Source organism: Podarcis cretensis (assembly GCF_951804945.1).
Source record: "Podarcis cretensis genome assembly, chromosome: 5".
Lineage (NCBI taxonomy): Eukaryota > Metazoa > Chordata > Lepidosauria > Squamata > Lacertidae > Podarcis > Podarcis cretensis.
Genome location: NC_137174.1, coordinates 50,621,632 through 50,645,610, shown reverse-complemented (window position 1 = coordinate 50,645,610; position 23,979 = coordinate 50,621,632). Strand labels below are relative to the sequence as shown.

The following is a 23,979-nucleotide window of genomic DNA, read 5'->3' as shown; positions in this document are numbered from 1 at the left end:
AACATTTTCAGCAGGGGTCTAGTCCACTGTCCCTCAGACCTTGTGGGGGAGGGGCAGACTTTATAACCCATAGATGCATTTTAAATAGAAGCACACATTCTACTCATGTAAAAACACCAGGCAGGCCGCACAAATAATTCAGAGATGCATTTTAAATAAAAGGACACATTCTACTCATGTAAAAACACACTGATTCCCAGGCTGTCCATGGGCCAGATTTAGAAGATGATTAGGCTGGATCCAGCCCCCGGGCCTTAGTTTGGCTACCCATGTTTTAAACAGAGAACAAAGGGAAGGGTATGGTTGTCTCAGGGCTAGCCCAACAAAATGAAGTGTGTTTCTCCCCATGTCAGGGAAGAAGGGGTGACTGAAGATTTACTACAGGAACAAGGAGGGAATAAATATCTATGTTGGGAACAGTAGGGTTTGTGAATCAAATCAACCTTACCCGATGGTTGAAGTGGGAATCACCCATGGGGAAGAAAGGGGCCTGCTCTGGCAAGGATACTTGTAGTTAAATATTGGAAAACTCAAGATTTGCCCACGCTGGAAGAATGGCAGATGCAATTGATGGACTACATGGAGCTGGCAGAAATGACTGGCAGAATCCAAGACCTGGGAGAAGAAGCAGTGGAGGAGGACTGGAAGAAATTCAAGGATTATTTACAAAAACATTGTAAACTATATGAGTGTTAAGAAGGATGAGAGATTTGAAAATAACAGGGCACCATAAAGTTAGTTGAAAAGATTATGAGAATGAGTGAATTGTATGAGAATAATAAACTTTGAATAAATATTATGTCAAAATTAGGTATTTAAGATATAGATAAAATTTTCAAAGTTAGGGACAAAATATTGAAAATGTGTATAATAAGAATGGAAATAAGGTGATAAATTGCTGGCTAAAGTTTTATTAATGTGGAATGCAGGAGCGGGAGATGTGAGGAAGTCCAAAAACGAAGAAAAGTTGGTCATTATATGATGCTAAATTTTATGGGTTTTTTTCTTTTTGTTTGTTTGTTTTTTTGCTTATGCTGTTTTTTCTCTATACTGTATTAAAAAAAACACCTTTAATAATTTTTTTAATTTTTTTTTAAAAAGAAAGGGGCCTGCTCTGAATCATGGCAGGCAGGTACATAACCACACAACGCTCTTGAGCATCTTGCCCAGAAACGAGATATTCACAATTGAATTGTAGTTCTCAGGGATCTCAGGATCCAAGAAGGGCCTCTTAAGCAGGGGGTGCACCCTCACCTCCTTCAGGGCAGCCAGAACAACTCTCTCCTGCAGTGAACCCACTCAATCAATCCTGTCTGGTCAGATTTTATCAGCCATGATGGACAAGGATCAAGAAAACACTTGGTAGCCCAGATACCCTCAAGCATCTTGTCCAAATCATCAGGCCCAAACAATTGAAACTGATCCCATACAATCTGAGCAGCTGGTGCTCTGGGCAGTTCTGAATTTTTCCTAACAAAGGTGTTGAGGTCAGTACAAAAGCTTTACAGTCCCGGCAAAATCCTTTGAGGAACTTCTGTAGAGTCAATGCTATATCAGGGCTCTGGAGGGATTGTGAGGGAATTCAAAGGGCAGGTGCCAGCCACAGCTACCTGAATTTCAGCAGGGAAAGGAGGGCCAGGCCTGGGTGGCAGTAAATGGTATTTGGGGTCAGCAGCAGGGTAGACAGTGGACCCTTCTGAGATGTCATGCAATCAACAACTTCCCAACAGTGCCTTCCTTAATGCCAAGTCTCCTACTTCCTCTTATATTCAAAGCATGTGTTTTTGGATACATGCTGAAAAGAACAGTCAAAAATATCTTCTTCACCAGCATACTCCTGATTTATTATTAATTTTTGTATTGTATTATTTTCATGTAGTAGCATTTTCTCTGAAGGGGCAGGCAGAGTTTTGCTACCCTGCTTTCAGCCCTTAAATTACTCCTAAGAAGCTACCAGAGTATTGAACAGAGTATAGTGCATATGCTTCTCACAGAGCATCTAAGTGTCTAATGTGCCCAATTTCTGATTTACTTTTGGATAAAATCATTGTTTTGCCAATGCAACTAGCAAATGGTATTCTACCTCTGCATATCTTGTATGTATGGGCAAAGCCTGTGAATAAACATTGTACTAGCCGACGTGATCTATGATTATAGAAATTGGGTTTTGTTTTGAGTATCATTCCCCTTATATCATGATTGCATGGGTTTTTATATTTTCATTTTGGAGCCGTGTTCTTTTATTCACAAAGGAAACCCCACATTTGAAATACAAATGTGAAAGTAAGATGATTGAAAAACGTTACCAGATGTACTTGCTGCATTGTCGTAGCCCTTAAATCAAAAGCCTTAAGTAATAAGGTGTCATGAGGAATTTGCTTGCATACCCTTTATTATTTCAAAGGGAATTTTATGTAGAGAATGTTAGAGTACTAGCTGAATTTACATTGAAGGGGCCTTCTGAAGCATTGATGAAAAATTCTAAGGAACTTACTGTGAAAACAATATTAAAAGAAATTGTATTACATGATTTTGTGTTAAGAGCCGAGTTGTAAGTAGCTATTGTGTTGGAGCAGGGAACCAGGAATGAGAGGTCAAGGCAAGAGTCAGAGCTGGGAAGGGCTACTGTTGCCCAGAAACAGCCTAACCAGCAAATCTTTATAGCTCTTCTTGTTGAGGAGAGCCAGTGAACAGTCATTCCAGTGCTTGGAACCTGTTGCTGTCCATGCAGCTATATAAGTTTATGCCTCAGTGGCTCAATACACTGGGTTACCCAGAGGTTCCTGGTTCTAGTCCTGACAGCTCTTGACTTCTGTTCCTTCTAGGTACCATGAGATTTTTTTTTTCATGTAAAGAAGCAAGCAAGCAATGAAACTTACTTGATAATTAATTTGATTTAAATATTTAATGTTGCTTTTATTCATTTCATACATCCAGGGAAGAAAGATTTGTATTATTTAGTGCTGCTAACCATTTTTATTTGTTCAGGTTTAATTAGTATTATTGTTAGAGACTGAGGGGGAAATATAAATTAGCTTATGAGAATGTGACTGTGGCTCACTGAACATTGGCATGACGTCAGTGGGCTTTCTAAGCAACCTGAGCATAATGTAGGTCTTCAGGTTCCTCAGTTACATTGGCACCAGGTCTCTAATGCTCAGACATTATTCTTCATGTTTAAGTAATAAGGGAAGGGACAGCATATAAACTGCAGACACTGTCACTAATAACTCCATCTGGTTTCAGTACAAGTGCATGGGGAATCTAAAGGCTGACAGTGTTTGTTCTTGGCACAGGTTCATTGAGTTTGTCTCTTGATCAGACTTCAGATGAAAATTTATTGCCACCATTTCTTCATGTTCCTTAAAGAAATCCTCTGTGTGTGTAACAAAGAGGGGGGCTGGGCTGGGCTTGACAGTTACTTGGAGTACTAAGGGAAAGCATAATTTATGTACCCTTGTTCCAACCTTTGTGAAAATATACAAATAGTCATCACAAGTGGTATAGGGGTTTACTCTGAAACATTAACAAGGAGGTAGTAATTTTGAAGTCAGCTGACCTTCTTGTACCAGTATTCAAGATTCAAGATTCAGTACAGGCAGACGCTGATAATACAGTTTTAGCAAAAGATAGCTAAAGAAAGATAGTGGCATCCTTTATCAAGGCTGAGGATAAACTGAATTCAAGCAACCACTCACAATACTCACTAAAACCTGGTTTGGATAGCCATGGAAATTCCTTAGTTTTGCAAAGTAAAGGAATTAGTGGGAATGGGATTGTTTGCACCATAATCCAGTTAGACCCTGGAAAAGCTGTGGTATGTTGCATGTCCAGCCATGTGACCATGTAAGAACATACTTCCCTGGGCCTCTGGGACCTTTTCGCATGTCTGGAGACCACGAAACTCCACTTAAGATAACCCTGGTATATATTGTTTGGAAATGTCAGTTGCCATTACTGGATAAATGTTAAGTGAATTCAGCTACTGAGCATCATATTTTGAAGTTATTTCATTGAAACCTCTTTTTCCTTCCATCAGCAACTTATGCGGGAGCGGCAGCAGATGGCCAGCCGTCCCTTTGCTTCTGTGGACGTAGCACTTGAAGTAGGAGCTGAGCAAACAGACTTTCTACGAGGGCCATTAGAGGTAAGAACTGTGGTGGGGATGGGGGACCATTTCAATTTGCATACTGATAATGCTACTCTCATCTGCATCTGCTTCTGAAACCAAGACGAGTGTGATTACCCGGAGCTGACAAGTCGTAGCTACATATGTTGTGCCGTTTTTGAGGCTCATCATTTCAGTAGCATGACATGAGCAGTAACAAAAGCCACTGGAGAATCTATTAGCTGAGGTTGGAGTGACAATCTGCTCACCTGGCAGCCCTTTCTTGGTGGATAAGAGCTGAAAGAGTTTAAGATGCACATATTAAACAAGCCTCAAATGTAGTCCTCTGAGTACATAGTGCCCCCTAGTTAATGGTTCACATCTATCTTAATTAACTGAGATTGCTCTTTAAAATGAGCTTTGTGTTACATTTCATTATTCTACTTTTATTTGAGAGGCTTGGAGAGTACTGTCTACAGAGTATGTTGTCGTTTGTGACTAATGGCTACATTACGGCATTTTTATTGTAAAGGCAGTACTTCTGAAAGAGAAATTATAATATGCTAAGCAGTGGGATGCTGTATTGAAATAGTGTAATAATGCATGAAATAGATTCTGGAAGAGTCACCTAAAAATAAAAAAGAACTACAAACAGAGGATGATAATGACTAATCTAATTAGGACTCTCTTTTTATTCAGTCATATTCATATATTTCTATACCTTTATTTACAGTATTTTGTTTATGAACTGTATCTTTTCTAGAACAAAAACAGCTCTAGAATTCTTCCAAATTATCAATTAGCTTTCGTTATTTCCAGTTTTTCTTAAATCTAAGTTTTGTCTTGATTGTCTCAGTACCCTCTTTCCAGGAGGGAAAAAAGGAACCTAAGTGCCCACTCCCAGATAATTATAAAAACCTCAGGGTACCATCCCATGCTCAGATAAATGGCCATAGAGCTCAATAAGCTATAAAGGAGTGGTGATAAATTTGTTCATATCCCTTTTCTTTTTCATTAAAAATAGTTTAGTTCCGTCTCTATTTTAAATAAACAAATAAATGTCACAAACTGATGGAGGCATGGGTTGTGGAGGTGTTTGTTATCAGGACTGCAGTTCATGGGGAGAGGAGGTTTATCCTTCCCTCCCTTGAAGTCCTCAATATTGGTCTCTGCACAATTACAATGCTTAATAATAATAATAATCCTCATAGCTGTTTGGGGGATTTGTTTTTCTTTGGGGAGGGGATCTCAGCTGGAGAAGGAAGCAATATATATATATCCCCTTCCACGTGCTGTGTTGCCAATAACAGTTGCATGTTGTGACTGCAATTAAGAAAAAACAGAGATTTAACTGCATACTATGCATTGAATGTAGGGGCGCAGGTGCTGCTGTGGTCTAAACCACTGAGCCTAGGGATTGCTGATCAGAAGGTCAGCAGTTTGAATCCCCAGTACGGTGTGAGCTCCCATTGTTTGGTCCCAGTTCCTGCCCACCTAGCAGTTCAAAAGCACGTCAAAGTGCAAGTAGATAAATAGGTACCGCTCCGGTGGGAAGATAAACTGCAATTCTGTGCACTGCTCTGGTTCACCAGAAGCAGCTTGGTCATGCTGGCCACATGACCCGGAAGCTGTACGCTGGCTCCCTCGGCCAATAAAACGAGATGAGCACCGCAACCCCAGAGTCGTCCGTGACTGGACCTAAGGTCAGGGGTCCCTTTACCTTTTATGCATTGACTGTACCATTTAACCCTCCATTGAATGTACCATTTGATCCTAATATAGGATTATTATTACCCATTACAACTGTACAATTGCAACTGATGTGTTAGCAATGGAGTGGGGTTGCAAATGTTTTTTTTGTTTCAGTACTGAAGAACTGTGCAGTCCAACACAGAGTGATACCTCTGTAAAGAAACTTAGATTTCCTGCAACCAGTATTTCCAACAGCATATTCATTGCAATATAACAGGATTTCATGGAAATGCCTTTATAAGTACTTAGCTGAGATGCTGCTACTGTATACCAGGCTCATTGTAATCCCAAAGACCAGCTCTTGTTGAGTTTTCAGTCCTTCTAATAAACAGAAACTGATGACAATATTTATTGCTGCCATAATTTGAGTATTTTCAAAGCAGAGTGCATTAAAACAATCAGTCTTGCCAAATAAGCTGTGCTAGATTGTGACCAGGGAATGCAGCTGTCAACATCAACACCCCCATCTTCAGCTGTCTGGTGAATTTCCCTTTTGGAGAGAAACAAAGGGAGGCTCCAAGCTATTCAGGATGATGACTCAACAGCTGCATACAAAACTAAAGTTTATGTAATTAATCTGGAAAGCAATATTGTTATGCTCTATTTGGGTGGGAAGGGACAGGGTGGGTGGTGGGAGCACAGGCTTGTGGATTGTTTACTTACAGCTTATATAATTAAACTTTAGAAGTAAACATCAAAAGTTAATTGCTGCCATTTTCTATGACATGTTTTATTTAGAAACAACTGTGGAAGCTGAAATATTTTAATTATATTTTTGAGTTCTTATTAGGGTTTCTTCCTCCTTTATTTCTCCTATAATTGTACTCTGATGTTAGTACTCACTCCTTGGATATGTTCAGCCTAGCCTTATTAACATATACACAGTCTGGATACTATTCAGTTTTTCCCCACTAGAGGATTGCAATCTGCAGCAAAAAGGTGCATTGCCCTGAATATTAAAGTAATATGGTGCAATGTATTGATTGGCGTGTGGTATCTGCTGCATAGAGTTCAATACAAAGGATGAGCCTTGTCTTATAAAATTAAATTACAGGTCTTTTTGAACTTACAAAAGGAAAGTACAGTGGTACCTCGGGTTAAGTATTTAATTCGTTCCGGAGGTCTGTTCTTAACCTGAAGCACCACTTTACCTAATGGGGCCTCCCACTGCCGCCACACCACCAGAGCACAATTTCTGTTCTCATCCTGAAGCAAAGTTCTTAACCTGAGGTACTATTTCTGGGTTAGCGAAGTCTGTAACCTGAAGCGTGTGTGTCAGGGGCTCAGGAGCAGAGGCACAGGGAAGAGAGGAGATGGAGAGCGAAGGGGAAGAATCCGAGGGGAGCGTAGGAGAAGAGGACAGTGGACCGAGGGATTCCATGAGCCTCTCCAGCGAATCGGAAGATTCACAGAAGGGGGCGCCAGTGGCCAGGGGTAGGGGGTTCCCAAGGGGAACGCCCCAGGAGCAAGGGGGCAGCAGGGACTCCCAGAGCAGTAGTTGGAAATCAGGACCAGCTTCCCCACCAGAGCAGAGTGGAGGGGAAGAGTCCCAAGTATCGGGGCCAGTGCATTCCCCACCAGGGAGAGAAGATGAGGCAGGGCTGACCACGCCTCCATCAGAAAGTCGGACAACGGAGGGGAGGTCAGATCTGGCCAGTATCCCGGAAGAGGGAAGCAGTGACCGAAGTAGTGTAACGGTTAGGAGAAAGGTCACTGGGTTGGCGCGAGAGGCAAGTTCAAATGTACAGGAGCGCGGGACAGCAGAGAATGAGGATTGGGAACCGGGTCCTAAAGCCCGCAGGAGGCAGGGGGAGGAGCTAAGCGACTCAGCGTCGGAAGAGTCCAGAAAGGGCAATGCCCCAGCGGGCAGGAGGACCCAGAAGAGGAGAGAGCAGCGGAAAAGGTGGAGCAGGGCTAGGATCTTAAACTGGTGTCAGAGGGGAGGAGACTCAGACGGGACTTCGCCGATCTAGGGTTTAAGATGTAGGGCTGCGCGCTGCGGCTTTGAAATGGAAATTGAACTTAAATAAAGACTTTTGTACATTACGACAGCCTAGCGTTGGTCCTCTGTGAGCTGGGACCTAGAGGCAGCTCTGACAGTATGTAACCTGAAGCGTAAGTAACCCAAGGTACCACTGTAATAAAAATCACATTAAATAGTCACAGTTCTCCTTAGCCCTATAGTTGTATTCTAGTTATTTTACTGAAGAGGGTACGATGAAAGTAGGCTATTTCCATACTATCCCATTTTTAGATTTACTACAGTTACAGTATGATTTATTGGAAACTATCTAACTCCATCCCTTTAATGAGATTTGCAAGGAAGAGGAGGTCATAGCATTATCCTAATTGTGTTTGTTTTAACAACCACTGCAATCTTGCATGTGTTTTGTATTTGTTAGGTGGCATCAGTTGACATAGCATTCCGAATGTTGACTATATTTTGAATCAACGTGGAACTTTCATATGATTATCTTTCCCAAGAGAATGTAGAAGTATTTGCATGTAGGCCTTGCATTGTTGAAATAAAACCTCCCACTTACAACATTAGTACAGTTGCAAGTTAAGTTCACTTCAACCTCTTTATCTGACCTTATTTTGTCAGATTTGATTCAAGGATAATTTGGATCAGGTATCAAGTCGTGCCACTTGTTTATTGACATTGTAATAACTCTGTCACTTCCAGTGATGTTATATTGACTGTGGGTTGTTTAGACAAAACATAATGTCAGAGTAGCCATTACCCACAGTACTATAGGTCTTCTACTTGGTTTGTTGGTGAAAATGTTGCACATTAATATTTCTTCTGACATACATAATGCTGTCAGTTTCCACACTGATGGATGTTTTATTTGCATTTAATGCTGATTGTCAGGCACTGTTCCTTTATTTCTGGTGTGATGAGATACATTCAGTGTTCACTTTTTGGATATTACCTTAGAGTAGGAAGCCGGCATAATTTACACTGCCTGACGTTAAACCAGCATAAAGTACTCAAGACACAAACTGTGTACAGGAGCAAGGCCACTGCCAACTGATTCTGCCCAAGTCTGGCAGTGAGAAAAGAAGCCTTTAAATAGAGTTAGACTTGCACCATTCTTTTTGCCAGTTTAAGTTCTTGTTGGTTTACATGGACTCATGACTGAGCTGAACAGAGTGAGGATTTTGCATAAGATTTAGCAGTGTGAGGATTTAGCATTTTCAACATGATTTATGCTGGCCTCAGCTGAACCAGCTTCAGGTGGAATGAGGGACTTCCACTGGCATATCTCTGGCTGAGCCATGGTTGGGGAGGCAACCAGATGACTAGCTGATTGATTGACTGAATGATTTTAGAACAGTATATTTTACCATGACCACTTAACCTACCAACTAAAATAAGAAATGCATCATTGAAAAAGAGGTCAAATATTTGCTTAACGTTTGTACTATTCCTGCTAATACACATGTATAGGTGCATATTTATCAACAGTCAGCCACAATGTATAAGATGGAGTTGAGGAACGGATGCTTGCTGGGTCCAGGACGGGGCAGTGGCATCATCAAACTGTCAGGGGCAGCAGATGCAGGTCTGCAACTGCCACCATCCTGGTCCCAGCAAGTGACAGCACTGCCACAGTCACATGATTCTTTATATCTAAACTAGAATTGGTCCAGACAGCCCTTCTAATACAGGATGGTTTCACTGAACAGTGCTTCAAACAGAGAAGCATCTTCTGTAAAGCAGGACACATGATCACTGGCCTCTCCTGCCTCTCGTTTCATTTGCTAATTATGAGGTCAAAGCTCAGTCGGTTGAGTATGAGACTCTTAGTCATGGGTTTGAGCCCTACATTGGGCTAAAGATTCCTGCATTGCAGGGTGTTGGACTTGATGACACTTGTGGTCCCTTCCAACTCTACAATTCTATATGGGGTTTTTTTTCAGGGAAGCCTTGCATATATGTAGTTGTGATCGGTTCAGAAATCTGTGGGCTTAAATAGCCTTCAGAAACTCAGACCTCAGACAGCCAGTGGCAGCGCTTCATGCTCCAGCACCAGGGGGTGGAGAACAGGCGGGGCGGGGCTGGCATGCATCCCGGGGCAGGGTGCGCCACCCACAAGGGTGGGGTGCATGTCCTGGGGCGTGGTGCGCTGCCTGTGGGGGCGTGGTGCCCAGCGCGGGCGGGGGGCAGCTGCGATGGCACCACACCGGGATCACGCTGCCGGGGGCGGTGCACTCCCCCTGCACTCCTCTTCCTCTGCCATTGCAGACAGCTTGGGGGTTAAAATGGCAGTGTGCCCCTCAATTCGAGGATATATCTCCAACTGGTGCTGGTACTATTATATTTGCCTGCTTTTGTTGTGCTATAGAAGTATTTATATTTTTCCCACTTTCAGTAGCTGTGCATTCCTACTCAGCACATTCCAAGACCTTACTTGTGTGGTATATTTCCTTGTATATATTTAAAATACACTTATTTGAATGAGCTTGGTCCCAGTGAGATTTGAGGTTATTCTGCAAAGCTGTATAAATAAATCCACCCCCCCACCCCCTGTTAATAAAAGCAGTTATAACAATTTTTAGAAGTCTGTATTGTCAGGAAGCTTGAGCCCAAGCTTCAGTTCTGTTGGCTGCCATTGTGCCATTGGTGGCTGCTAAGAATTCAGGGTGATTTATTTAAAGTACAATACAATCCAGTGTTCGAGCTTTGTGCGTTCAGGTAATTGAAGTTTATACTAACAAGCGAGTTTTCTGTTTTCCCTTGCCAATAAAGTGGGAGGACTTTTTAACTTGCTTTGCAAACCAACATCATTTTTTTGCTGGGCTCATATTCCTGCTTAATTTAAATAATTTAATGAGCAATTTTAAAATCTGCAACCCAAGCATACTTGATTATTTTATACAAAATGAAACTGGTATGTGTGCTTCATCAGCAGTACACTTCTTTTACCCCTCTCTGATAGCAAAAGTTCTGCAGAAACTGGAAGTGCATTATTTCAACCTCTTCCTCACAGGTCATCTCATTGATCTGTTTCACAGACCCTTTTTACTTCCATTTCTCTCCTGTGTGGAAGGCTACATTTGTTGCCAAATTGACTTCACAGAAAAGCATACCATATTTTACTGTGAAGATACAATCATGTCACATGATCTTAATATTATAATGCCACATAAACTTGGAAGCATGCACATTTCTGGTCACTGTACCTCAAAAGGGTATTGTAGAGCTGACAAAGGTACAGAAAAAAGGGACCAAATTAATAGCTGGAGCAACTCCCCTACAATGACAATTTACACCATTTAGGGCTTTTTAATTTGGAGTGAGTAAAGTGATCATGACAGAACTGCAGAAAATTATAAGTGGTGTGGAGAAAGCGGATAGAAAGGATTTCTAACACTAGAACTAAGTGTCATCAGAGAAGCTAAAAGCTGGGAGATTCTGGACAAACAAAGGGAGGTACTTCACATAGCAGTTCTTATATTGTTCTAAAAACTGGGAGCTTTTGCTAGCAACTGATCTTCACTCTCATTTTGGGGGGACAGGAAGACTAAGAGCTCTGATTACTCCATTTCTGATTCTTTCTCTCTCTCTCTTTTTCCACACTGCCCCCTTACAGGGTGGTTTTTTTCCCAGACTTCTCATGGCTCCACTTGTGTGATCAGCTTTTAAAATGTCACCTTCTAGTGAAGTGTCAGTTTTGTTGCTGATTTACAATGCTTCCCCAACAAAGCCCATCCTTTGATCATTCATGCTACCACCATCCATTAGTCTCTCCACTGTGGTGTGACATCAATAGGTGTGACACCAATTTTGTGGTGAAACTAATATTTTGGTGATTCCATCCCACAACTAAGTTTTCCCTGTCCTTATCCTCTCTTCCTTTCATTGTCTCTACCATAGTTTCTAACGTCCATACTAGCATTATATCTACTCTTCATTGTCTATCCAGTGAATGCTATTCTTTCTATTCTTGGATTATTTCTTGGAGTTCTATTTATTCCTTCCTCAGTCTATACTAGAGTGACCATAAATGTGTAGCCTCATGCCATTCTTGCCCCAGGAAATGGAAGATTGTATCAGCCCATTTTCTTTCATTTTTCTAGCTTTCTTCTTTCTCCAAATCCAATTCCAAATTGCTTTTCTACCTTTCTGCATCTCCACTGATTTGCTCCACACTTTGACCTCAAAACATACAATATCAACCTCTTACTCACCCCACCCCACCCCATCTCTTCATCCAGTATGTTTTTCTCTAACTTGTCAGAACTCTGTGTAGCTAGAAATTGCCCTTCCACTCAGGCTGCCTCATTTATCTGGAAAACGCTTTGTCTCTCAGGCTATTGAATCTCTTCATTTGAGATATTGCCTCAAGACCTTTCTTTTTTCCTTAGCTAATGGCAGGCTCTTTCTGAAAAAACATTTTGTGATACCTTGATGAAGGATGTTATTTTCAGAAAAAGATATTCTGTCGTTTTTATATCAAGCCACAATACCTGCCTCAAAGGAAAACAGAATTTTGGTTTACTCTCAATAGTGCTTCCTTCTGTAGGAAAGAAAATCCTATAAATCTTGCTGCATGTTTATTTTCAGATTCATTGGTCTTGTAATATTTCTAATTCTGCAACTATTATACACAAATCTATATTTTGACTCGAATCCCCCAATTATATAACTAAACATACACACATACAGGCTGAACTTGGACATGGTCTAGATACAGTACACATTTGTCATATATGTATATATATATTTTAAAAGCTTTTCTGTTCTTTATCCAATAGGTAAATAGAATAAAAGGCTTAGCATTGAGTTAAGGCAGAAATATTTCAGCTCAACCATGCTTTTGCTTCTTCAGCATACAGCATATCTTTGCCCAGGGAAGCTCGCCTGATGCCAGCATTGTATATTTTTATGCACCAGGCAAATGCTTTCTTTTACTGTATAACTAGGCCTTTAGCCCCTAATTGTCTGTGGCCTTATGAAAGTGGGTGGAATGTTTTTATTGTATATATTTTTTGCATTGGTTTTAATGGGTTGGTTGGTTTATTGGTTATAACTTGCTTTTGTTTGCTTGAGCAACAAATTCAGCAACAACAACAATAATAATAATTGTCATGTCTAGGAAGAGTTGACTTTATACATACCGTATTTTTCGCTCTATAAGACGCACTCACTTTTCCCCTCCTAAAAAGTAAAGGGAAATGTGTGTGCATCTTATGGAGCGAATGCAGGCTGTGCAGCTATCGCTGAAGCCAGGAGAGCAAGAAGGATCAGTGTGCACCAATCCCTCTTGCTCTCCTGGCTTCAGGGATAGCCACGCAAAGCCTCTTGAGAGGGAAAGCTGCACACCGCCCCTTCAGCAAAGTGGGAGGAGAAACGGAGCCCCTTCCGTTTCTCCTTCCGCTTTGCTGGAGAGCCACTGCGCAGAGGGAGAGAATATTTTTTTTACTTGTTCTCCTCCTCTAAAACTAGGTGCATCTTATGGTTGGGTGCGTCTTACAGAGCAAAAAATACAGTACCTTTGACTACCCACAACTCTTTCTCACGTAGGATAGTGCTGTTTTGTTTTGTTTTCACCCAGGTTGAGTAGTTTTTCATGTATTCTTGTGGCTTGGGCATATATGTCTCTTAGCTGTTCATTTTTTTCTATTATGCTAAGCCTATGGTTTTACTTTCGAAATGCTCAAATCGATATTTTGCTTTCCACAGTATTAACTAAGTATACAACACTAATCATACTCAGAGTAGACCCATTGACTCAAATCTATTTAAATCCTATTAGCATTGTACTGTGTATCACCCTAAGAATGAAATAAAACACAGTGGTACTTCGGGTTAAGTACTTAATTCGTTCCAGAGGTCCGTTCTTAACCTGAAACTGTTCTTAACCTGAAGCACCACTTTAGCTAATGGGGTCTCCTGCTGCTGCCGCGCTGCCAGAGCATGATTTCTGTTCTTATCCTGAAGCAAAGTTCTTAATCCAAGGTAGTATTTCTGGGTTAGCGGAGTCTGTAACCTGAAGTGTATGTAACCTGAAGCGTAAGTAACCCAAGGTACCACTGTAGAGCAAAGACAAAATAATTGGGGTTTAAAGCCAAATCCAGAGTAAATAAAAAAAAAAGACTTAAGAACTATATTTATCTTTTAAACATGGCTTGTCCAGCATTTTGGAAACCATTTACTTAGAAGCAATTTTAAAGAGTTTGCTGAGAGCATATTCACACATTAATCCCTCACACATTCCCACCCCAGATTCTCTCTAGGAAGAGACTGAGAGTTGGCCTTGAGCTTATCCTGATTTATTTGTGCCCTTCCATGTTATCCTTGAAGGTAAAGGTAGGAAGCCCCTCTAAACACAGGACCTGAACCTAGGAGGTTGCACTCTGCGTGATGAGGCGCACGGTGAATATGCACATCATTTCTCCCTGTGGGGAATCGGAATGGGAAAATTTAATGGGGGAAACCGCTAAGTCAGTAAACCAGTCAGTAAACCAGTAGAGGTAGCACTTTAAAAAACAAAAAAGCAAGATATCAGCCCATGTTTTCAGTTTAAGGTATTAAAAAATCTGATTTAATTTTTTTTTATTTAAGAAATGATGCCTTAAGCACACTGCTTAATCCAATTGCTATAAAAGTTACTGGAATGGAAATACAAGATTTCTAGCTGCACAATATTTCATGCTCCAGTAGCATGAACAAAATATAAAGTTTAACTGATTATGTGTAGGTGTTTTGTCATATGTTGACATAGTAATAGCATAATTTATTAATTAATATATTTAAGTGTGCCGTTTCTGAGATTAACAATATCAAAATACAGAAGTGTGATGTTTTCAAACATAATACAATTTCTGTACTGTGTATGCAAAGTTTACAAGAAAATGACACTGTAGATGACTCGATTCACTGGAATGAACACACGGATTGTTGCTTATTCCCTACTTTATTGTGTTCTAAATTTTTAGTCAGTGCAAAACAAAATATTTTACCTTTTTCCCAGGGCCATTGCTTCAAAAATGGTACTGTAAACCATGTTTATTGGAAGACTTGCTGAAAATCTTTTAAAATTTAGCAAATTAAGTTGTAGGAATGAATAACTATTTGTGCACAACAAAACACATATTCCCAATAAATAATAAATAAATAACCAAATGGAAAAAAAATTGCTGGCTATTCAGTTATCTGCATTAAATTTGGGGTTATGATGGATTGCTGAGTGGTGAAGAATAGAAAATGTGGGACAGATGAGGTAAGGCCAAAGCTTTTAGGGTATGAAGCAAGCAAAACACCAAATTCTATTGATAGTTTTAATCATGGGACCAAATGAATAAATTGTTGCCTGGTTTTTACCATTATATATTAGATGAACTGCTTTCTTGTGTTCAGTATGTCAACTGATTAACAATTAAGAGTCACAGTGGACTATATTTTTTTACCAACTGCAAAGAACAAATGATTTGGATCATGATATATTGTCCATTTCTCCATCACTTTTGATGGCATCTGCTGCTGTTGTTGTTGTTTGATGATTGCGTTGTATAATTACTGCTGTTATTTCAGAGTCCATCACCAATCCCAGGCCACTGTTGTGCTTCTCTTCTTCCTGTCAGCAGGTGTGTATGCTGAGATTACAATGAAAAGAAGCAACTCTCATATTTCTCCTTGTTACGTTATGATTTTGATCCATGAAGTAATAAAATTGCCATTTTAAGCCTCCTTAATGGCTTCCAATCTGTGAGCAACAGTGTCAAATAAATGTCTAGGAATGGGCACAATTACTAAATGAAAAGATCAAGTTGTTGCCATCCCTCTGTCTTGAGAAACAACGGAAGAATGTGCTATTGAGGGTAAAGTCAAACCGTTGGAGAGTTGTAACATCTACTGTGGCTGTAGAGACCAGTATAGGGGAGACATGCTTTATTACAGCTGGAGCAGATGAAGGCCTCCAGTTTCATGGGCGCAAATACACCATGCCATTTCTTCTTTCTGCACTCCTCCCAGCAGTCATTTCTCCTCTGGCCACTGCTGTGGATGCATCACCTGTCTGTCTGTCACCAGGCATTATGGTCCTCTGCAAAGGATTCCCACATGGCAGGGTTAATATTGCCAGTTTTCATGTCACATTTGCAGACATCCTTATAACACAGAGTTGGTCTTCCAACAGGCCTGATGGCCGAGGCCAGCTCCCCATAAAGCACATCCTTGGGAATCCTGCTGTCTTCCATTCTATGGACATGACCAAGCCAGCATAGACATCGCTGATACAGAAGTGCCTTGAGACACTGTCATGCCATGTGATGCCCAAAATATTCCTAATGCAGCACATATGTACTCAGAGCTCCAAGCGCTCATTGAAGCAGATGGCCAGTGGCAGGTCAGCACCTGATTAACTGGGGTCTGCCCAGCTTAAGGCGGGCGGTAGTTGACCAGTGAGACACAATGATCTCCCCCACTGACAAAGGGAACCTGTAAGGCTCTCACATTACACCAATCAGGTTGAGCTTACAGCTTGCAACTTCTACCTCCTGCATTGTTTTTGCTGCATTAGTAGCACCAAAGTGACCTCTCTGTGGTGCAAGCTTGGGAAGTGTATATGGAAGCCGTGGGCTGCTCAGATGACAAGACCCACCTCTCAGCCTTGCTGATGTAATGCAAAGCAAAGCAAATTAATACATTTGTCAACAGCTTGGCTGCAGGAATTGCCGGAAGGAGGTGCACAAGATGCCATCCAGCCATTTTAGGGACTCCACAAATGGAAAGATCAACATATCATTATTACCCAAGGCAGGGCTTAACACAGTTGGCTTAGGCAATTGTGATACTGAAGTAGTATGGGTTGACAATGATGTCCCGGGAGCTGCCACCTTGGACAGGAAATAGGTTGGGGAAGGGGAGTATCTGCATGGCATCTTAAATGTTTTTTGGTTCTTGTGGAACCATGCCTGTAAACCTCTATTGAGATATTAAGGAAGGTGCATCCACCTAATATGGCCTTATTTATGTTCCATAATTCAAACATCAGTATGTCAAGTTTCCATCAGAATGCACAGAAATCAAACCCCAAGTTGGCAATTAGGAGCCAATTTAGATCTCTCTTGGCATTGGGGGTGGGGAGAGTATTTTCTGAGCATTCTCTAATATTTGAAGACTTACCAGCTGCATTCTGAGAGAAGCTGGGGGCACGTTTAACCATACTTAACTGTAGCATTTTGATGGGAAGATTTTGCCTCAACCTATACTGCTATTTTTAAAACTCTTCTTGCATTTATATCCCTACTTTCTTCCATCATGGGATGCAAGGCCTTTGTTCATATGTCAGACAGCCTTCTTGAATCCGTTGCATGCCAGCACTCCAGGGATTAATGGAATGGCTTAAGCACCAAACCAAGGAGAGTCACGTCCAGCTGCAAGGCAGATCAAGACACAGAGTAGTCAAGGGATGGGTGATTTGTGACCCTGCAAATATTGTTGGACTCCCAACCACCATCATTCCTGATCAGCATAGTCAACGGTCAAGGATGATGGAAGTTTTTGTCCAGCAACACCCGTAGCCCCATAAGTTCTTCATCCTTGGCTTAATTGTATTTTGTGAATTGTGTTGAATATCATAATATTTGGGGTTGGTTTAGAAAAATTGATAGTAAAAAAATGTGATCTTCCCCACCCCCATCCCTCATAACTTTCCTTACCTTTAATTAGAAGCCATATGCAAAACCCTAGCTCTATTGTGTTGCTAAAACTGAGAAATGAACTTCAGAAATCTAGCAGAAAGCCCCTTGTCTTCACATATCTGTGCTTCTGTCAAGGCTCAAATCTAATTTTTAGGATTTTCTCTTTACATTATTAGTTTGCATTCCCTAGATCTAGTGACTAGGGCCAATAACCTCTTAACTTGCTTTAATACTATGCACTTGCTCACATGCCAAGTGAGGTTAAAATAAGGTCAAACAGAAGTGTAACTTCATTTTAAATATTAGTTCCCAAAGAACAACATTTAAGCAATTAAAAAAAAATTAGTCTAGAGAATCTTTGAATAACTAAAAATTATGGGGGTAATTAGGTGAATAACCTTGACATATTTCAAGGTACAGGTACAGGCATACATCCATTGTTGAGATAATTATAGCTCAATGCCAGTTTTTGTTAAACATGAATACATGAAAGCAGCCTAGATAATAAGACATAATATTGTTGCGTGGCTTATTTTTCTCTTATGCCCCTTATAAAGGCAAGTGTATCTTTCATTTTCCTGTACCTGTTCTACCTTTGTTGTGTTTTCTGTGTCAACCATCAAAATTATCTTACTTCAAGAGTCTTCACAAATAGCATTTTTGAATGTTAATGTGTAAGGTACTGATTTACAGAAAATCTACAGTGTCTCTGATGTGTGAAAGAAATTGTTCTGCCCCAGAGCAATGTTTATCTTCCGTGATTTATTCCACACTTGCTGCAGAGACTGTTTATACCAGAGACAACCAACTTGAATCCTTTTTTTCCCTTGTGGCTTTCCTTAAGCTAGGAAGACAGGACCATCAGATCAGGAATTACAATTCTCCTGTGAATTGCTACAACAGAAAAAGGAATGCCTTTAACAGAAAAATAATGTCACAATGTATTGATGTATTTCTGGCATAAAACATGCTTGACAGTGAGAGTATAATTTTGGATCTTCAGCTACTTATATGCATATTCTTTTACTATAATTTATTCTACTATGAATTAGACACAGAAAGCTCCTTCTCACTCTTCTTTCCATACAAGAGGGGAAAGGGAAAGCATTTAGAATCACACCAAATAACTATGAAAATGGCATCACCATGCACACCTGATACCTACAGTGCACAGTGCGCACACACACTGATATCCTCATTCTATAAATGCCAACACTTGCAAAAGGCTTTGCTGGACGGAGAAAAGTGGCTATAGTATTGGCATGCTATCCAACACTAACCCAGTGCTGTTCCAACGGAAGAGTGTGAGTTGGTGCAACTGTGCCAACTGCAGCCACCATTGTCCAATGTAGCATACTAGCATAACAGAAAAATGTGTGGCATATGAATGGAGTGAGTACCAGTAACAGTTCAAAAGCCATTTCCCCCACCACTACAAACTGATAGAAAATTCAGTAATTCCGCACAACAGGATAGTTGATCCATTAGGGTAGAGCATTGCTGCTGCAGGTATGACTATGTAAGACATCCTCTGTGCTATTGCAACTGTACATATCTTTTCTGTTGGAGTATCTGCTGTGTGCATAACACTCCTTAGAGGCTGCTTAGTAAAGTAAGAAAAAAATGCATTGAAACTACATCCAAATAAACATGTTTAATTTAATTAATCATCATATTCCTATCCAAATCAAGATTGGTCTGGTTTACGACTGGAAGCATGAAGATGCAACTTTCTAAAATAAGCTACACTGCACAAACAGTGAAAGAAAGAAAGAAATATTTTTATTTTTTTACAAATAGAAAAAAATGTTAATATTGGTGAAATCACATCTAATGCACATTTTAAAAATAGAGTCATTTAGTGTATTGTTAGAAGTTTAGGTTTAATTCAACTTTTCTCAAGAGTAAATACATACCAGTGAAGTACATAAACATTGTTAATTAATAGTCACAAGGAGAGATCATGACATATGCTGTTAGAAAACTCACTTTTGCTAACATAACAAAGACCTTATAAGCAATTTGAAACCTGAGAGACATGAAGAATGATACCCAATTGTTCGCTGCTGTCTAACAAACTGCAGTAATTGGGAAAGTAACCTTGACATATTTTGGCTGAGGTCTGAGTACCCACAGTTTATTATATTTCAGACAGTATCCATTAACAGAGATGTGGAGCCAAATTAACTCTAATGTTGCAATCTTCACAAGACATTCCATAGCTAGCAATAACGTTAAAATGACACTCTTAAAATAAGAATTTCAATTATGAGCCAGATGAAGCTGGGGGGGGGGGGAATTGACAGCTTTAATGAGCAGTAGGAGTTAGCATGTACTTTGATAAAGATCAGAGTTAACATGGATACGAAGACACACCAAAAAGAGTAATATGAGCTGATTTCCCATTGTGCCATGTTGGCAACAGCTGAAGGAATAAACTTTCAAATTTATTTCCTCAGACTAGTCATCATTTCAAATTCCACCTATTATTTATCTATTTCTGGCATTTATATTGTGGGATTTTACTATAGATCCCCAAGCCAAACGGAGGACATAGATGATGCCTTCCTGGAACAGATGGCCAAGCATGCAAAAGGAAGGGAGATAGTAGTAATGGGGGACTTCAATTACCCGGATATTTGTTGGATGTCAAACTCAGCCAAGAGCAGATTCCTCACTGGCCTTGCAGACAAGTTCATTGTCCAGAAAGTGGGAGAAGCAACAAGAGGAACAGCCATTTTAGATCTGGTCCTAACCAATGTTGATGACCTGGTTAGTGGGGTAGAAGTGGAAGGATCATTAGGCGCGAGTGATCATGCTCTTCTGAAGTTTACTATACAGCGGAAAGGAGCAGCCAAGCATACTAGGACTCAATTTCTTGACTTTAAGAAAGCCGACTTCATAAAACTTAGGGAAGTGCTGGGTGAGATCCCATGGACAGTAATACTAAAAGGAAAGGGAGTTCATGATGGCTGGGAGTTTGTTAAGAGGGAGATAGTAAAAGCACAACTTCAGGCAATACCAATGAGACGGAATCATGGAAGGTGCCTAAAGAAGCCAGGGTGGCTATCTAAAGAACTTTTAACTGAGTTAAGATTAAAAAAGGATGTGTACAAAAAATGGAAAGGGGGGGGAAACCACCAAAGAGGAATTCAAACAAATAGTCAGCACATGTAGACACAAAGTCAGAAAAGCTAAAGCACAGAATGAACTCAGGCTTGCTAGAGAGGTTAAAAGCAACAAAAAAGGCTTTTATGGGTATGTTCGTAGCAAAAGGAAGAACAAAGAAACAGTGGGGTCACTCAGAGGAGAAGATGGTGAAATGCAAACAGGGGACACAGAAAGGGCTGAACTCCTCAATGCCTTCTTTGCCTCAGTCTTCTCCGATAAAGAAAACAATGCCCGACCTGAAAAATTTGGAGCAAATGCTTCAGCAGAGGAAACACAGCCCAGAATAACTAAGGAGATAGTACAAGAATACTTGGCTAGTTTAGATGTATTCAAGTCTCCAGGGCCAGATGAACTGCATCCAAGAGTATTAAAAGAACTGGCAGATGTGATCTCAGAACCACTAGCAGTCATCTTTGATAATTCCTGGAGAACAGGCGAAGTCCCGGCAGACTGGAGGAGGGCAAATGTTGTCCCTATTTTCAAAAAGGGGAAAAGAGAGGACCCAAATAATTACCGCCCAGTCAGTCTGACATCAATACCAGGGAAGATTCTGGAGCAGATCATTAAGCAAATAGTCTGTGAGCACCTAGAAAGGAATGCTGTGATCACCAATAGTCAGCATGGATTTCTGAAAAATAAGTCATGTCAGACTAACCTGATCTCGTTTTTTGACAGAATTACAAGCCTGGTAGATGAAGGGAATGCAGTGGATGTAGCCTACCTTGATTTCAGCAAGGCATTTGACAAGGTGCCCCATGATATTCTTGTAAAGAAGCTGGTAAAATGTGGTCTTGACTATGCTACCACTCAGTGGATTTGTAACTGGCTGACTGACCGAACCCAAATAATAATAATAATAATTTATTATTTATACCCCGTCCATCTGGCTGGGCCTCCCCAGCCACTCTGGGCGGCTTCCATAGAAACCAAAAATACAGTAAAATCACACGTTAAAAACTTCCCTGAACAGGGCTGCCTTAAGATGTCTTCTGAATGTCAGGTAGTTGTTTATCGCTTTGACATCTGCTGGAAGGGCGTTCCACAGGGCGGGCGCCACTACCGAGAAGGCCCTCTGCCTGGTTCCTTGTAGCTTTGCTTCTCGCAATGAGGGAACCGCCAGAAAGCCCTCGGCGCTGGACCTCAGCTTCCGGGCAGAATGATGGGGATGGAGACGCTCCTTCAGGTATACTGGACCGAGGGCCGTTTAGGGCTTTAAAGGTCAGCACCAACACTTTGAATTGTGCTCGGAAACGTACTGGGAGCCAATGTAGGTCTTTCAAGACCGGTGTTATATGGTCTCGGCGGCCGCCCCCAGTCACCAGTCTAGCTGCCGCATTCTGGATTAGTTGTAGTTTCCGAGTCACCTTCAAAGGTAGCCCCACGTAGAGTGCATTGCAGTAGTCCAAGCGGGAGATAACCAGAGCATGCACCACTCTGGCGAGACAGTCCGCAGGCAGATAGGGTCTCAGCCTACGTACCAGATGGAGCTGGTAAACAGCTGCCCTGGACACAAATTTGACCTGTGCCTCCATGGACAGCTGTGAGTCCAAAATGACTCCCAGGCTGCGCACCTGGTCCTTCAGGGGCACAGTTACCCCATTCAGGATGCTCATCAATGGTTCCTCTTCATCCTGGAGAAGAGTGACTAGTGGGGTGCCACAGGGTTCTGTCTTGGGCCTGGTCTTATTCAACATCTTTATCAACGACTTGGATGATGGACTCAAGGGCATCCTGATCAAATTTGCAGATGACACCAAACTGGGAGGGGTGGCTAACACCCCAGAGGACAGGATCACACTTCAAAACGACCTTGACAGGTTAGAGAACTGGGCCAAAACAAACAAGATGAATTTTAACAGGGAGAAATGTAAAGTATTGCACTTGGGCAAAAAAAATGAGAGACACCTGGCTTGAGAGCAGTACATGTGAAAAGGATCTAGGAGTCTTGGTTGACCACAAACTTGACATGAGCCAACAGTGTAAAGCGGCAGCTAAAAAAGCCAATGCAATTCTGGGCTGCATCAATAGGAGTATAGCATCTAGATCAAGGGAAGTAATAGTGCCACTGTATTCTGCTCTGGTCAGACCTCACCTGGAGTACTGTGTCCAGTTCTGGGCACCACAGTTCAGAAGGACACTGACAAACTGGAACGTGTCCAGAGGAGAGCAACCAAAATGGTCAAAGGCCTGGAAACGATGCCTTATGAGGAACGGCTAAGGGAGCTGGGCATGTTTAGCCTGGAGAAGAGGAGGTTAAGGGGTGATATGTTAGCCATGTTCAAATATATAAAAGGATGTCACATAGAGGAGGGAGAAAGGTTGTTTTCTGCTGCTCCAGAGAAGCGGACACGGAGCAATGGTTCCAAACTACAAGAAAGAAGATTCCACCTAAACATTAGGAAGAACTTCCTGACAGTAAGAGCTGTTCGACAGTGGAATTTGCTGCCAAGGAGTGTGGTGGAGTCTCCTTTGGAGGTCTTTAAGCAGAGGTTTGACAACCATATGTCAGGAGTGCTCTGATGGTGTTTCCTGCTTGGCAGGGGGTTGGACTTGATGGCCCTTGTGGTCTCTTCCAACTCTATGATTCTATGAATTCTAAAAAGGTAAAGGTAAAGGTACCCCTGCCCGTACGGGCCAGTCTTGACAGACTCTGGGGTTGTGCGCCCATCTCACTTAAGAGGCCAGGGGCCAGCGCTGTCCGGAGACACTTCCAGGTCACGTGGCCAGCGTGACATCGCTGCTCTGGCGAGCCAGAGCCGCACACGGAAACGCCGTTTACCTTCCCGCTGGTAAGCGGTCCCTATTTATCTACTTGCACCCGGAGGTGCTTTCGAACTGCTAGGTTGGCAGGCGCTGGGACCGAGCAGCGGGAGCGCACCCCGCCGCAGGGATTCGAACCGCCGACCTTTCGATCGGCAAGCCCTAGGCGCTGAGGCTTTAACCCACAGCGCCACCTGCGTCCCCTATGAATTCTATATGCCACTTAATATCCAGAATTGCTTATAGTTACATTGCTGTAACTATAATGTGCTGGATTTCTTTTTTGGAACATTCATGGTGCCTATGGTGCATTGTGTTACATAGAATAATAGTATTGTAGAGATGGAAGGGAACACAATGATTATTTAGTGCAACCCCCTGTAATGCAAGCATCTCAACTAAATCCTTGATTATTTCAAAAGCCTACATTAGTTTAAGCTGTCTACAGTCAATTCTACAGATATCTACTTAGAAGAAGTAATACTGAAGTCACTGGGGCTTACTCCCAGTAAGTAGAACTGCATATAGAATTG

At 41.4% G+C, this 23,979-nt stretch overlaps 1 protein-coding gene across 3 annotated transcripts in view; it reads left to right on the top strand.

Moving 5' to 3' along the window:
* ATRNL1 (attractin like 1) overlaps positions 1 to 23,979 on the top strand; it is a 512,979-nt gene that overhangs the window by 366,891 nt on the left and 122,109 nt on the right. For all 3 annotated transcript variants that reach the window (XM_079976622.1, XM_079976621.1, XM_079976623.1), the window contains exon 27: positions 4,040 to 4,147. In XM_079976622.1, the coding sequence (XP_079832748.1) occupies positions 4,040 to 4,147 (108 nt within the window). The remainder of the gene's footprint in view (positions 1 to 4,039; positions 4,148 to 23,979) is intronic.